Genomic DNA, 17508 nt, shown 5'->3' with positions numbered 1-17508 from the left:
CTCACTTTTAAGAGGGGTCTGTTTGTTACTAGTGTCGATGACGTTGTGCAGTTTGATTACCTTGTTTCTGTAATCGCGTCTTAAGAATACTCTTTTCATGTTAGCATATATATATATATATGTGTATGTATGTGTATATATGTGTGTATATATATGTATATATGTATGTATGTGTATATAGTGTGTATATATGTATATGTATGTATATATATATATATATATATATTATATATATATGTATATATATATATGTATGTATGTGTATGATGTCATGACAAAAATGATTGACCAACAAAACATTTTTCTCCTTCATTTCTGTCAAACAATGCTGTAACGTGTCTCGCGGTTAGTATCATGGTTGCTAGGCAACCTGAACAGCACAACAAAGCGTATACCGTCCCATTTTACAAGCCTCTCACTTCTGCACTTCTCGTACTTATAGTACGCACCGTACGTATACGCGTAGTGCGCGTACTTCAAGCGTGCAGACTCTGAATTGGGACACAGCCACATCCACCACTGGTGATGGCAGCTACATTGTAGCCACACCACCCTGGGGCGCACTGACAGAGCGAGGCTGCTGGCATGGCGCCACGGCCCTCTGACACCACCAGTAGGCAACAGGTTAAGTGTCTTGCCAAGGACACAACGACCGAGACTGTCCAAGCCGGGGGCTCAAACTGCAACCTTCCCAATTACAAGGCAACTCCCAACTCTTGACCACGATGGAAGAAATGATCAGACATGCCCACTCTCTGTAAACCAGAACAGCTAAACTGCCAACAGGTCAAGTGAAGACAACACAATAACAGCAAACAAAGTCATGCAAACAGTGAATCAAGTTGGAACGCCAAAACTGGCAACAAATGACCAACTGGTCAAAAAAGAGATGTTCACTATGCCATCTTCATTTTCTATGCTTGTTTCGGTGAGGGAAGTTCAAGCTTTTCTGGTCCTGGTGCTGAATTTAAACTCTTGGTGGGAGGCACAACTTTTTGTCAGCCATTTTTGGTGCATAATGAATAATAGAGGGTCAGATTACTTTGCTGGCACTGAGGGTTAACAGTAATGACATGGGGGCATCTTCAGGTTTGTGCTGCTGTTCACTGGCTGACTGTGAGTTGGGCATTTGTCACTGTCACTGACATTTACAGGGTTGCTTCTTCCTGTACGGCTTAATATGGTCAATGCTGTACTGATTTTTTAAAGTAGCTCCCTCGATGTTTTTTAATCTAACACATTTGCCAGAGATTTTATGAATAGTGTAGGGACCTGAAAAATCAGGATCTAGTCTTCTATCTTCCTTCCACGTTTCCCCATGTTTGGGAGAAGAAGTTCATCTCCAACATTGTACAGAAGGGGTTTTGTACGTCTTCCTTTTGTAATTTTTGTGACTTGCCTATATTTTCCTCTACAGTTTTTTTTTTTTTTTAAACTTTGTCTTGTGCGTCTCTTGTGGAAGATACACTGTAACTTGACTCCTCTGGGAGAATGATGGAGGACAGCTAAAATTTTCAAATTTTAATTAACAATTACAATCACAAAGGCAAATAAAGCATGTGAAACATGAACTGAAAAAAACTATCAATAATAACTAATTTTTAAAACTAATTATACTACTATAAAGCTTTGAACTCATGTTGCCACAAAGATAGACTCCTATCATATTTTTTATTATTAACACTTGTTATTATAGTCACTTTTTACTCTTGATACACTTGCACAGGTGAACACATTATACTGAAAGGTGTGCTCGCCATTGATAACTTTGCATAAAGATACAAATATAAAGAAATAATAATTAGTCACTTACCTTATCTGTAAAATGTGTCTTGCATTTAGAAACTAAGCAGAAAAGATGCTGCAGCCAGTATCGATATGCACACTTTCTAATTAAGATTATATTTAATTCATGCACAATCAAGGATATGTTGCTTCTCTCCCATACATTAAACGGAATGGTGTGTATTTGGTTGTGGTGTGGACCTTAGACCTCAAAGAAAACAGTGTAGCATCCAGATAGACATTCCGTTGACTAATTTTTTGAGGGCTCTACATGTAGACAATAAAGCCCCCCCCCCCCCCCCCCCCCCCCCAAAATATTGACAGTGTTTTAAAAGCTATTGAAATGTTACATGGCATCTTCGAAAACGTTAGAGCACTTTCGCAAATATGTGATGTCTTGCTAATCGAGCAGATATTTAAAGTTTACACAGCACCACTCTCGCATGAAAATATCTTAAAAGTTTATTTTGTGACCCAGAAAGAGTAATATTTCAAACTCCGCCCCTCTGTGTTCCTCCGCCACTGCCTCGTTTGAGTTTTGGACGAAATGCATTCTGGGATATTGCATTTTGTCATTTCGAGCTGATTGGAGACCAAAACCGCCAATCAGATTTTTTTTTTTGCATCCAAGTCTGTGATTGGTTGGTTTTGTGGTACAAATATAACGGTGTACAGAAAGAGTTGAACGCACACAGGCAGAAATGTTGAGCGTGCAAGCAACACATTGCGAGCGAGCGCAAATGCACAAACTGAGCGAGAGGGGCTGCTATTGTGTGTGTGTGTGTGTGTGTGGATAATAGCAAACACTGAAATACGTTTTTTTGTACGTAGCAATGAATTTTGTTCACTCAAATTTAGCTTTTCTTTGCTCAAAATAAATTTCTCCTTAAAATGCAACACTTTGCAACACAAATTTTTTTATATGCGCTCAATTTTTTTCTACGTGTGCTCAGAATAGAGGCACAAAAATAACGCATTAGTCCCATGGCTTCTTCTTTTGTTTTTATCACTTTTGTGGGGATCCAGAAATTCTTTTATTGCTGCCATATAACCTGCATTATTATAATTGCATTAATAACATTCTTTACAGTATTATTCCATTTATAATATTTTTACAGTATTAAGAAGAACTACTAAAAAACATAGAATTATAAAATCAGAAAGGCACCTAATGTAGCAGGGTTGAGACGACAAAATAGTTAATTAACACACTTTATTAACAACCGATGATTAAAATGACCAGACTCCCTACCACGATGCTACCCTAAAACAATCATAGCTTGATAAAAAAACAAACCAAAAAAACCCTAAACAAAATAGTGGAGACCGGCCACTTGAGGCGGCAACCTACAGGGAGGAGTACCCAAGGGTGCCACCAATTACTCACCCATGTAATTTACACTAAACTCTAAACTCTAATGCATCAGGGAGGGGACTCCACCTCACATACCCAGCCCCTCAACAAGCGGCCGCACCTCCGTTAAAGCAATAAAACAAAGCATAAAACGTTAAACAAATTAGTAAAAGAGATCTACATAAAACAAATACACCCCAAGTTACTGTTCTCTAGAAAAGCATCACATAACAAATAAAACAGCATAAGACAAGACAGCAGCAGTATAGCACAATCCTGCAACAAAAGAGGGAAACAGTCGTCAAGGTCCACCCTACTACATGCCACATTATGATAAACGCAAGAGTCCCACTTACCACTCTCTAAAGGGCAATACTTATACTGAGTAGCTTCCCTGGAGAGATCTACAGCGCTTAGCTGCCTAATGCTCTCGGCCACCTTGGATGGACAAGACTGCCAAATGCCGCCATCTGGTAGTGAATCGCAGCTTTCTTATAAGCCCAGTAATTGTTAACTGGGAAGGTGTGGATGTTAGTGGTGCGTTCGTGGACATCACGTAAGATCCTACCCCAGAATCTACTTGGACAAACTGCCCGAAATGCATTGAGAGAAACATTTCAGGGATTTTGAGTCATTCTGCACTCCAGATGGGTTAATTGGGTTACAAATTTTAATCAGATTAATCATGATGATGGATTAATCCGTGTTGACGCGTTAATTTAGACAGCACTAATAAAAATAGATCTCTATTTCCTCACTCTAAAAATGTTTTGTTGGCTCAACTCTTTAAGTTACAAACGTTGCATATTATTAAGTAAATCCAGCAAGTAAATTTTAGGTTTGGCTAACACAACTGCTTTAACAAACCAGCATGATTTACTTTGACCTCCAAACACATAATTAAGTTTAAGCAACCTAACATTAATTTAGATTTTCCTAAAATATCAAGTTGAAAAATTACATTAGTAATTAGTAAAAAATGACATTACTCTAACTCATTTTTTACATATATTTTACTCTATCCTATCCTGCAAATGGTGTCAAGTTTCTAAAGTAACTTTTCTAAAATCACACATAGCTATTTCATTTATTCCAACTGATTAAATAGTTTATTGCAAAAATTTTTCCAAGTAATGCAATTCCGTGTCATACAACATAAATCAAAGAGCAGCCCTTTAACTGTACTTCAGTAGAATCCCTCCACAAACGACCTCAGTAAGAAAGAAAATGTAGAATGTTTATTACCTGGACAAGGTCTGTTTAGTGAATCAGAAGCCAAAACATACCAATTCACTCCATTTTCTTTACTCCACAATGGTGTCTTCAAATTCCGATTGACTGAACACACCAGGCAATCAACATTGTGTAGAGTCTTGATAGCTGGGAAACAAGCAGAGCAATGGGGCCTGATGATCAACTTTGAGAACCACTATAAAGATTTGTAAATGTATATTAAATAAAACAGTCAATAAACTATGAAGTCTTCCAAATCACAATAATTTTAAATCATGCCCTTCTAAAATACCTCAGAAAACAAACATTACAACGTAAGGCAATTGGTTTTGCAAATCTGCTTATTATTAAGCATTAACTTTAACCTATCAACTTGGTAAATATCGCAGAATAATAAAAAAAAAAAGACAAAACGTTTTAATGTTCAACAACGCAACAAAGGTAACGTATATAAGCCCCATCATTAAGGAACACGCTTTGGGCACACCAAGGTCTTCCAGGACAGTTGTTCCTTCAATCACAATTTTAGGGTGGAAGAAATGCTGCTGTATGTCTGGTGACTACATTCTTTACCACTTCTTCTGGGAACTGTTCCTCACTATCCTGCCAAGTAGGTTAAAAGGGCATATGTCGGGGTTTTTTTTTTTTTTGTACCATTTAAAAATAAAACAAAAAAGTGAGACTTACCTACCAGCTGAAGAGATCCTCCTCTTTTTTTTTTTTTTTCAGATACACCATCAGGCAACGGATTGCGACCTCTCTCTTTGTTTCCATCGAACTCTGTAGAATAAAAAAGAAAACAGTTTACTAGGCGAAAAGTCTAAAATTGTAAACTTATGGGACTTGCAGTGTGTCCACTGTGCAGTGTGTGCAGTCTGGTCCAGTTTTTAAGAAGGTTGTTTCCAAGTTAACAGTGGTGATCCTTTAGAATTCATTATTCAGCTGTGAAAAAAGAAGAAGAAGGACACAATTAAATAGTAAAAAATGTTAATATAATACACAATGTCACCTGAGCAATGGCGGTACATTAGCTAATATCCAATACACTGCTGTAATTTTTCGCTTTTTTTTTCTTGAGGTGCCAAGCGGATTACACACTTCAAACTCATCCACATACAAAATGAGGGAAATGGCTGGACTCTCTCCTGATAACAATTTATTGTACCCTGACAAGTGACAAATTTTAATTATAAGTGGAAAAACTGACAATGTACTCTCTTATTTGTGAAGCACGTTTGCTAGCTAAAAGTAATGGCTAGCTAACCTTTTTTTAAAAAACAAAAACAAAAACAAAAAACAACAACAACTCTACTCTGCTAAATTATGATTAAAACTATCAAATTTTAGGTCTTTAAAGATGACCTTACCTGAAGCCAAGTGTACAAATATAACTTGTAATTCATCTATTTAGAATTCAGTGCTTTGTTATCTTACCCAACACAGTTTCGGGAAAACACACCTCAACTCCCACAAAGTGAGAAGAATGCTTCTTGTGCCCGTGATGATACAAACATATGCTACGGGGTTGCCCTGTGCTGCATGCATGGTCTCATACAAACCTATGGCTAACCAAAGTAAACACCAGAGTGACAGATGTAAGTAATTACAGAAAAAAATACATTGCCTTTTACTTTTGTAGAGTAACAACTCAAATAACAGGCTAAGTTTCAATGTGCATCATGTAGCTGCCATTGTCAGACTAAGCTTACACAGTAAACTTATATACTGTAGATGCTGACGTACTGCAACTTACAACACGTGCAGTTGTTCAGGTGTTGTGGCAAAAACAAAACCAAAAGAAACCCTTTAACCACTTTTAACCCCTGACTTTGACACGTCTTTTTATGTGATATCTCCTGGTGATTAATAAATTAACAGGATTTACTTTGATGAGTTTCTGTTCAGGCTCAAATCGGTTAAAGGGTCTCAGTGATGAAATACTAATAATAACTCCCCAAAAGTATCGAGTCTGTTTTGAAAATGTAAGGAGTAGAAAGTTCAGATATCTGTTTAAAATTGTAGGGAGTAAAAGTAAAAAGGAGTCACAAAAAAGTACTGAAATCCAGATACCAGAAAATTGTACTTAATTATTTACTGCCCGACTCTGGAGATGAGGAGAGGTTTTTATTAGTCGTTGATGTTAAAGTGTTAGAATTGTCATCAGTTACTATGAATCTATGTAATCAATATACACTAATAATGTAACATTACACAGTATTAACCTGAATGAATTTTGCCTCCTGAGGGTTACAGCTGTGAATGATGTCATCAATGGGCATTTTTTTGTGTTTTTATTTGTGTGTCCTCAGTTTCCCAGCATGCCCTGGGTGTGGTGGTGGAGGTGAATGAGGGGGAAAGATCTGTCCTGCTGCCCTGTCAGTACTTTGGGTTTATACCTGAGAATCCCACAGTGATGTGGACTCGCAGTGATCTCCATCCCAAATCTGTCCATGTGAGACAAGACGAAACAGACGATCTCAGAGGACAAAACCAGCGTTACAGTGGGCGCACATCAATGAGACCTGATGCTCTGGACGCTGGAGACTTCAGCCTCACTCTGACAAAACCAACAAAGACTGACAGCAGCATCTACACCTGCTCCATCAGTGATGGGAGAGAAGAACGGAGACTGAGAGATATCCAGCTGCAGGTCAAAGGTCAGCCACAAACACCTTGTGTACAGGTCAAAGATCCTTCACAGATATTGAGCTTTAATCCTAGAAACTGAAGCAAAAATTGATCATTGAGATTTTTCATCCAGTTAGTCCTGATGTAAATATTACGCTCATGTTAGGAACCACTCGAATATGTGTGCGTATCAGTGTGATGTGTAAATCAGAGTGTAGCTAGTAACTGTAGTATCCTTAAGGGTAGGTTTTTTAAATTTAAGATTTAACACATTACATTTATCAAAGATTGTCTACGACAGCTGGTTGCTGACATGAATACCTCAAATATGTTATCCTACACCAGATCAGATGTTAGAAGTTATACACACTACAGAAGAGGACAAATTATTAGCCCGCCTATGAAAGTCAAAGGAGCTTGCAAAGAAAAGTGTCTGGACTTCTTTAAGTTGCTTGAAGACGTTTCACCTCTCATCCGAGAAGCTTCTTCAGTTCTAAGGTCAAATGGTGGAGAGTCCCAGATATAAACATAGTGGGAGTATCCCCCCCACAGAGGGACAAAAGGACCCCTGATGATCCTCTAATAGCCTGAGCCAAGGTGTGAAACTGGGCGTGGGCTCCAATCAGCCAGAGTTTCGGGTGTGTTCATTGTGAAACCTGGCCCCACCTTATCATGCGAATTCCTGAGGTCAGATGGCCCAGGATGTGAGTGGGCGAAAGAGTGACCTTTGACCTTTAGATGCAGATGGACTGCTGAGCAGCTCAGCAGTCCATCTGCATCTTAAGGATAAAGGTCACTCTTTCGAGGATGCCAATGTTCACATTTTGGACAGAGAGGACAGATGGTTTGAAAGAGGAGTGAAAGAAGCCATCTATGTCCACTGTGAGCGACCATCTTTGAACAGAGGCGGGGTTTACGACACCAACTCTCTGCCATCTATAATCCAGTTTTGAGATCCTTTCCCAGACGCCTTAACGCCCACTCACATCCTGGGCCATCTGACCTCAGGAATTCGCATGATAAGGTGGGGCCAGGTTTCACAATTAACACACCCGAAACTCTGGCTGATTGGGACCCACACCCAATTTCACACCTTGGCTCAGGCTATTAGAGGATCATCAGGGGTCCTTTTGTCCCTCTGTGGGGGGTCACTCCCACTAGGTTTATATCTGGGACTCTCCACCATTTGACCTTAGAACTGAAGAAGCTTCTCAGATGAGAGGTGAAACATCTTCAAGCAACTTAAAGAAGTCCAGACGCTTTTCTTTGCAAGCTCCTTTGACTACGATGACCTGGATGACTGAGAACCTTCACAGACACCCGCCTATGAAAGTTCATTTTATAAAAACGTATTTACCAGGTGTCGTTAAAGACAGGAAGGCATTTTTAACAAAGCTGTTTCAAACCCTCTAGTTTTGTTTTTCATCATTATATGAGTTTACTTTGCACACAAAAAGTTATTAACCAAAAAATAAAAATTACCACATGAACAGATTTTTTCTCAAGTCCAGACTGATTTATTTTGTCTTTGGCCCGGTGTTTTCTGAGTGAAAACTCAAACCCTTGAGTATCAATACCTGGAGTTTTGATACTATCAAAACCTGGAGTTTTGATACTTGCCATCTTGATTTTCTCAAGATAGCGCCTGTGTGGATTTATTTGGATTCTGCTTGTAAATTTGTCCTCAATGTTGTTGCTCCTTTAAGTTTCAGACAGTGCATGCCCAAGGCTAGTCTTTGACTAACTGATTCTACCCGAGCCATTAGAAAAGAATGTAGAAGATGTGAAAGACGGTGGAAAAAGGAGACGCTGTATGTTTGTCTGGAAAGTTTATCAGAGAGCAGTAAAGGCCGCCAAGCACTCTTATTTTTCTCAACTTATTGCTGCTAGCTTGCATAACATGCATCATGTTTTGTATAACACTATAAATTCTGTACTTAATATTGAAGCCCATGTTCTTTTGCAGTCTTCTGATGTTACGTGCAATCACTTTATTAATTTTTCTGTGGACAAGGTTTCTAGCTTGAGACCTCCGACTCTATCTATTGCTCACCTGGCCATGCATGTTTCTTGCTCAAGTCTGTTTTCTGCTTTTCTACCAATTGCTCTACTTGATTTAGAGACAGTTGTGTTAAATGCGGTGGCACAATTTTTAATTGGTAGAAGGAAATTTGAGCACATCAGTCTTGGCCTCTCTACATTGGCTTCCCATCAAATTTAGGATCCGTTTTAAATCTGTTTTCTTTTATTGGGTTTTAAATCTTTAAATGGTCTGGCTCCTGTTTATTTGTCTGATCTGCTGTCCCCACTCGTTTGCTTTTGTCAACTTCGGTTGCTTTCAGTCCCTAAGTTGCGGCTGAAACTTAACCCTGATGGGGTTTAAGCTCTTGGGGGTGTCTGTGGTTCCCGAGCGCTGGGGCTACGAGAAAAGAAGGCCGGGGAAATGCAATAGGAGTACCCCCATCGCAGGGGGAAGCGTAATACCCCCAAGCGACAGGCTCATCGTAGTGGCGGCATTGTCGGAGGGAGAGGGACAAGGAACGCGAGAGGGGTAGTGGAGTACCCCAAACTGATAAGAGTGGAGATTGGCGGTACTAAGGCTGCGGCTTTTTTTGAGGGATTCTGCGGGCACTAGGCGTGTGACTTTCCCTACATGCGGTTATTTGCTAGCACGTAACAGAAAAGGGAGGCTATGTCATGCACTGGACCGTGGCAGTGGAAGTATAAGATCGAGGTAGGAGGTGCAGCGGCGACACCGAGGACACGGCCGCCACGACGGGCCACGTTTCACTATCAAGGATTGGAGAGCAGCAATGTCACTCAAGACCTTCCAGGTCTACTCGAGCACCTTGCGTTTCAACAACCGAGAGGCCAGATAAGCCAGGCGGTGTCGCGACCCCGAGGAGCGCGGCTACCACAAACTGGCCCCTATCAGAGCCATTTGGGACGAGTGGTGCGCGAGACTGCCTTGCATGTACCGGCCAAGCCCCGAGGTCACCGTAGACGTGCTGCTCCTCACCCCTTGCTCTTGGTACTTTTCTGGGTACCGGGATGACCAAAATGATTACGACGACGAGCTCAAAAGGTGAAGGCTCTTCCTTGGGCGGTTAGGCAAAGCCCTTGCGCTCCCCGCGATTGAGGCCAGGGCGATCGCCCCAGTGCTCGCCCAGCCCGCCGCCGCTGCAACCAGGTGCCCCGAGGGGTCACGTGACACCCCACCGACAAAGCGTGGCATGTGTATCGCAGGAGCAAGGACATCAAGGCCAAGACCCGGTGCCACCGGCACATGTGCTCCAGATACGCGATCACCAACTGCCCCAGCTGCGCTTTGCTTGGGGGTCCCCTCGGGCCGCGACGCCCGCACGCCATCAGCGCCACAGAAACCCCACGGAAGCACAAGGGTTAACATAAGTCCAATAAGTAGCCGAGATGCTGTTCGATCGGTGGCATTGTCTCAGACGTATCATGCTTGACACGCTTGTCGTGTATTACAGATGGCAGGTATGCAGTCGCTTGATTCGTCAGGGTCGTGTGGTTTGGCAATACAGAGAGTGGCTATAGTGAGTCTGCCGGTCAGTTGGTGTTGTTTTCTTATGCAAAGTACCAAATGTTCCTTACGGCAATACGTCGAATCCCAGCTTGTGATGTTCAGACGTAAGCTCAGCGAACCAACTGGTAATCTGTTCCAGCAAGCTGGACGGATTTTTGCGTCCCGCGAAACACAGTTCGCCTATGTATATATGATATTCTTTTCCACCGATTTGTAGGAATGTTTCTCGTCAGGATACTTGGCACTAATATGTCACATGGTCCGCGTGAACACATCTTTCCAAGACCCTCCTAGTGTTATCTACATCCATACTTTTTCGCGTATAGAGGCTGACACACACATAGACAGGATTCTTGGTCTGGACCTTGCGTCTCGGACCTCGCATCTGAGTTACACAGCACACTTCTTCATGGCATGGAACATTATGTGTAGTGTAGCAATACACTAAGACACATAATAAGACACAAATAAAGAAGCGCATGAAGAATAACATGGAATGATCTGTACCTTTTATGCAACTTAATAAAATTACACATTTTGTGCTTTTTAACTAAGTTGCTCTGTGAACACAAAGCTAGGCCTAACACACAATGTTGCGGGGCTGTGTATGTTTAATTAGAAAATTACATTTGGTCGGGGGTCCGGTGGGTTTTTTGGTCGGGAACTGTGCGCTCAGTCGGGGGGAATTCGTGAGATTATATAAAGACGTGATCTGACAGTTGCTCGTAGAAGCCGGATGTTGTATTGACAATGTACTCCTTGAATGCAGCTGTGCGAGCGCTAACCTTTGCGCTGTGTTTCTTGTGCCGGTCCTCTAGTCAAAGCGCAATTAAACAAAACAGCAGTTACAGAGAGCGCTGTGATCGGGTGAATGGCAGATGCTATCACATTACCAGGCATTTTAGACAGTCCGACATCTGTGTTTTACAAAGACAGACTGCGTATCTCACCCACCAACCATTTGTACAGTGTAACACCCGTGAGATCGGGTACCAAGTTACTATCCGCTTCCTCAGCTGCAGTGACGAAGGGCAATACATGTTAGGGGGGAGCTTTTCACAGTTTTCGCCAAACCTGAACACTTGAACACTGGGGTGTATATTATACCATAGTAACCCGTCTACGTGGCGTGTAATGGAGATATGGAATCACACGATGAGTCAAACAGAAATCCCGGCGGGTTGTTGTTCAAAAGTCCAAGCCGCCACAATGCCTGAAGGTCATGGAGCTGACAAATGTAGAATGTGTATATACAAACGAAGAGGGGCAGATGATCAGACATGCTCGCAAACGACGAGGTCTGTTCAATCGAACAGAAGCGAAACTTCTACCACCGAGTGTATGTACAGTAGTTCGTGAACATAGCTCAAGAGTCCGCGGATGTTTGTCGCTATTGTAAAAAATGATAATGATATGTCATGTGCTCTACTCTATAGCCTTGCCTACTTTACAGTTCTTGGAACCCATCAACACCAGTGTTCACTTGATAGACATATCACCACACAGTAAGGGCACAACAATGTTAGCAGTTTTTTTTTTTTTCAAAGTGTGTTACATATGTCCTAACACTTTTGTTTTTCTTTTAATTTGCAGTTGACGGGCTGAAAAATGCGATGGAAGAGTACAAGAGTACGATAAAAGAGCTCAGTGGCTGTTCAAAAGCTACTGTCGCCGTGGGAGGGCTTATTGCGACGTTGATTGTGATCGTTCTAGGGTTTATGTATATATGATCGCCACTTGGCTTGTATGTGTTTATGTCAAGTGTGGAAATAAAAGAAAATATATCATTGCTTACATGGCTTTTATTAGTGCCACTTTATTAAAACTTTTATTAAATGTGGAGTTGTAATTATTTTTATACATAAATTTAAAATGCGCTCATAAAGAGTTGGCGCTCAGTCCTCTTAAGGTCCTAAGCTTCGTCTGGTGTGAATGTCCAGACGATATATTGTGTAAGGTGACTTAGAGCGCAAGAAGGCCAATGCAAGCACGCTTACAGACACAAATAAGTTCTAGGTCAGAAGTGAGAGATACATTTAGCTTGTAACTGCATTTGTGCTTGCATAGCAACTGTTGATGCAGGACGTGTTAAAGATAAGCATGAAAAGAACAAGTCAACGAGAAACATCTGGAGGGTGAGACGGTTGAAACAAACAGCCATGTATGGTAAAAAGGTTGCAGATAATGGAAACTTGTCTAACTGTCATTAACTGTAACTGATGCATATTATCTGCTTTGCTGACGCAAGAAGGGGCTAAACCCTGACATATCAAAACCATTTTGAAGCTTTTTAGCGGAGATCTACGCTGATGATGCTCCCCATGCGTGTGTTCAATAAAATCATTGTTTGACTGAACTCATCTGGACCAGTGTCAATGGAAAATTGTACTTCGTAGTCAGTATAATCTTTTAATGATATAAGTTTGCATATAGTAGAATACTGCATGTAATCATTTGTGTTTAGAAGTATATAGCTGGTGGCATATTGAAAGAATGTCTCATCCTAGGAGGTCTGTAACATTCCAGGGTGTTCTGGCATTCACCCCCACATCCTACGAGCATGGGAGAGGTCGTACCTTGTCTTATTGTTTTACGGTAGGATTAACGTAGCTATGTCAGTTTTAGTCTAAGTGCCTTTTTACATATAGATGAACTGTTGGACTTTCCAGACCAGCAGGTTAAGGGAAGTCATTTATGGGGTCACACTCTGACACACACACACACACACACACACACACACACACACACACACACACACACACACACACACACACACACACCAATGTAAGGAACAAACGCTCACTGGAGTTTATAAATAAAGACCAGGGCAGTCCTCAGTGCGAGTCTCAGTTCTGGAGGCTGCCCTTGCTAGCAAGAAATTCTGTGTTTCTCTTCTCTGATTCTCTACTGAAGAAGTATTTTAGAATATATCTCTTAACAACCAGTTTTTGTTTGTTTTCATCCTCAATATAAAAGAATCGGGACACAAGGCACACCTTACCGTTTTTTGTTGTGTGTGTCTTGCATTGTCTGTACGTATTACTATTTACTCCTGTGCATGTCCCTACCTGTATAACATATAAGCTGTGTCAATAAAAGAAGTCAACCACATGAGATAGAGTGATGAATCTGTTTTATTTGTCAACAACCCAAACCCATAATATATATGGGGCATGATGAACATTAAAGGTACAAATGATTAGAATGTGAAAAAGGATCACACAGCATTTCACTTAGTGGATTTGATGCCAGCGTAATGTTTCACACGATCGATGGTATCTGGAGTCACATGGGAAATCCATATCCACTGGTTGTCATTCAATAACATGCGGGCAGTGAGTCTATCCTCGGGCTGCAGCTTCAGCAGTTTGAACACAATTCGGCTGACGTGTTCACACCACATCACATTGGGCATTACAGTTATAAGATTACGGTTGCAGTCATGATCATCAACTTCATCTGGATCTAGAACCCGTTTGATGAGTTCAACCGTAGCAATGTCCGGATCGAAAAAGCTTAGCGTCTGACATCAACATAACTCTGACATCACTGATCAATAATCAAAGAACACACAGATCAAACTGATTGATCAGCCATCAGAGGAGTCGGATCAATGGAGCTGCTTCTGTTCCTGATGTCCCCTGTTTGATCCTGGACCTGAACTCTCCCTGCAGAGACAAGACAGTCAGACAAGGACAAACAACAACAATAGACCAAAAACAAGAGTGGAGCTGCAAATAAGGCCGAGAGGAACGCTGCAGAAAACTGTTCATGTGTGAATTCATCACTTCATAGATTTCTTTGAGCACTAAAATCAGAGCTGCTTCTATTTCTAATATGACAGCTGTACATTAGAGCTGCAACACTTTAAATGTGAGCCATAAAAACATGATACTCTACAAGTGCATTCAGCTCTGACACTGTCACATCATGAAGGAGACGTGGAAATCACTTTGTTACACAAATCAAAGTCAAATCAATTCCATGTACTAATGAGAAGTGAAAGGATTGAAGGGTGGAGCAGGAAAAGCTTGTAGAACTGGGGGATCATATATAGATAGGACCGTGGGGTGTGTTTGGAGGTGTGGGGCCGCTCCTGAAATTCAGATACTTTATCTCCAATAATACTGAGAGCCAGGAGAAAGGACAAGAAACGATTCATTCATCTGAGTCTTAATTGTCACATCTGAGAAGTGACAATTATTTCTGCATGTATGACCTGACACTAATTTGACCCCCTCACACCAGGTCAACGAACCACAGCTGTATACTCTTCTCTACTACATCTAACTAGAAGCAGCTATCTGTCTAATGTACAGCATGATACAGACAAACAAGAACATCTCATGTATTGCACTCATACGCAGAACACGGGAGACTTAATGCAGTAAGTCAAAGAATATAGTTTAAATGTTTGCAAAGCAGGGAAACACAATTATATACATCACCAGTACATCAGTCACACGCTCACTTACACCACTGGAGCCGGAGATTAAATACATCATTACTTAAAGAACAAGACTTCATTAATTATTTCAAAAAAGGAATGGGCAACATATTTAGATAACAATGGCCCACCAGGAATATCACCGTGTGTTCTATGGGAAGCTGGAAAGGCTAACATAATATCTTATTGTTCACATAAGACAAAGGAGGGAAAAAGGCTTGTATTAGAACTGAACAAGAAATTCGATCATTAGACTCTGCCTGTGATGCCTCACCAACAACAAGCTAAACCAACAAACTAAAACTAGAATGAAATAATTCACAAGCGAACAGTTTCTGATGCAAAAGCTACGTTTGGAGAACCTTGAACATGGTAATAAATCTGGAAAATTTCCCCCCAAAACCACTTAAATCTAAATAAGGAAAAAACGCTTCCACTGGGAAGATTCCTCATGATCAACAATAAATACATAAAGATGTTAAAGATTGTTATGAAGCTTTATACTCATCACAGATTAATCCAACTAATGTACCATTTTCTGGATTCACCTCATTCAGTGTCTGAATTCTGAAACAGCCCCAGGTCCACATGGTTTTCCAGCCATTTTACATTTTGGCCTACACTGGCACCTTCTTTTTTCAAGATGGTAATTCAGATTTACAATAATCACACACTATCTCCAAACATGATCTCTGCCATCATTAGTCTGCTTCTTAAACCAGCCCAAGATCCTACGCTTCCATCCAGCTACTGCCCAACCTCACTCACAAATGTAAGCCTTAAAATACTTTGCACTTGCCCAAAGATTATAAAAAAATCTCTCCATTCATAATCCATCCTGACCGAAGATGTAGAGTTCCTCTGAGATAGACACCTGAGAATAACTTTAAAAACTCTACAAAAACCAAAACACAGTGGTGATCTACAACTACCACATTCTTTACACTACTTCTTATCCAACAAAGTGCTGTGTTTCAGAATGGATTAAACCTATTAGACTGGTCATGGCTGGACCAAGAACAAGCACTCTGTGGAAAAGTACAAATCTGTAATCTGCTTGTTAGGCATCATAACTGCTTTAAAAGCCTCAATATAAACACCCGGAGAGAATGATTAAAAGTAACAGTCTTAACGTATCCCATTTAAATTTTGAATAATCCAGTAATGTCAGAAAAATGAGCCTTACACACTCAAACACATGCACGTACTCCACAGACAACTCTGCTGATAACTATATACATGCTATTCAGATAAAACTGAGGTAATTGTACTCGTCCTAAAACTCTTGGTTTGTAACCAGATACTTAGTCTGGAGGCGTCATGTTGGCCTCCAGTAACTCTGTGAGGAATTTCAGACTCATTTACTTACTTCTAGATTACATCAGTTTGAGGAGAATGTCTGCATAAAAACAACTGGATGAATTTGTTTCACTGATCACTGACCAGATCAGCCGACCACCATCAATGAACTACATGGTCACTGATGGTGGTCGGCTGGAGGCTTGTCTCCCTGTATGCCCTGCAGCTGGCTGTGGGGTTTTCTGTGACTGTGGTCGTTTGGCGGCTTCCTGGGGGCTGGAGATCTGCAGGTGTCATTTTGGGGAATCTGTGTGAAGACCTTTGTTGTGATTTGGCGCTATATAAATAAAATTGAATTGAATTGAATTGAATTGTGTCTGCCTCGGTTGGTGGTGGGAGTGGTGGTGTTTTTTTAAGTAACGACCCCAATCCTGATGGCAACAAAGAAGGGAAATAGCTCCAACACGCACAAACATTTGATCACACAGCATGTACTTAACTAGATAAATAATTTATTGCTGCTTAGTGATGGTGGTCACGCTCACAGAGAGCCGATGAAAATCGACCAGAAACCAAATCAATATCTGATTGATAATGGAATCGGAATCACTAAATTCTTATCAATTCCAAATCCCTACTTTAAACTTAGTACACTCATGTGCCCTGCCTGGGACGGGGTCCGCTGGTCGCTTGCAGGCTCTTTCATATTGTTGTCTTCCAGATGCTCTGTGCTTTTATTTTCTACTTTTTCTGTTGCAGCTGTAGCAGTCGGAGATTCATTGCGTTTCTATTTGTTGTCTGTCTTTATTATGTGATGAAAGATTTTTGAGTTTTGTGTTATGTTTATTTGTAGCTTCATTTAAAGGAAGAAGAGCTTGTGAATTGGAACCACCACAGAGAAAGGGAGTGAAAACATATGTGCAGAGGAATGCTGTGACATACGATACTTCCTCCTGTGTTAACAGACAAGTTAACGGTCTCTCTCCTTATAAGGAATGTTTTGTTTTCTATACATACCAAGCTATCTCCTTTTTCAACAGACAAGCTAAAGGTATCTCCTTTTAAGGAGATATTATCAGTTCCATACATGCCACTCCTACTGCTGTGGAAACTTACTTGAAGTATAAATAAAGAATGTGCTAAGAGCCCTGGGCGGTTTTCCTCTGTGTAACATCTGTTCTGCACACGTAGGCAGTAGCTGAATGGTGCAGA

At 40.9% G+C, this 17508-nt stretch overlaps 2 protein-coding genes across 4 annotated transcripts in view; both read left to right on the top strand.

Annotated features, from left to right (window-relative positions):
- The window catches only part of LOC113017978 (uncharacterized), a 14341-nt gene extending 1435 nt beyond the window's left edge, over positions 1-12906 (top strand). Inside the window, exons 1-4 of one of the 3 annotated variants that reach the window (XM_026161059.1) lie at positions 5744-5967; positions 6682-7029; positions 11987-12055; positions 12144-12906. In XM_026161059.1, the coding sequence (XP_026016844.1) occupies positions 5856-5967; positions 6682-7029; positions 11987-12055; positions 12144-12280 (666 nt within the window). In that variant the 5' untranslated portion in view covers positions 5744-5855 and the 3' untranslated portion in view covers positions 12281-12906. Of the gene's footprint in view, positions 1-5722; positions 5968-6681; positions 7030-11986; positions 12056-12143 lie in introns of those variants that run through there. The other 2 variants (XM_026161061.1, XM_026161060.1) reach the window with 2 other exon arrangements.
- The window catches only part of LOC113017972 (uncharacterized), a 286973-nt gene that overhangs the window by 172823 nt on the left and 96642 nt on the right, over positions 1-17508 (top strand). The gene's annotated exons all lie outside the window — the stretch shown is intronic.

The sequence above is a fragment of the Astatotilapia calliptera genome, unplaced genomic scaffold (genome assembly GCF_900246225.1).
Source record: "Astatotilapia calliptera unplaced genomic scaffold, fAstCal1.2 U_scaffold_3, whole genome shotgun sequence".
In the NCBI taxonomy this organism is placed as follows: domain Eukaryota; kingdom Metazoa; phylum Chordata; class Actinopteri; order Cichliformes; family Cichlidae; genus Astatotilapia; species Astatotilapia calliptera.
This window is presented reverse-complemented; position numbering and strand designations above follow the sequence as displayed.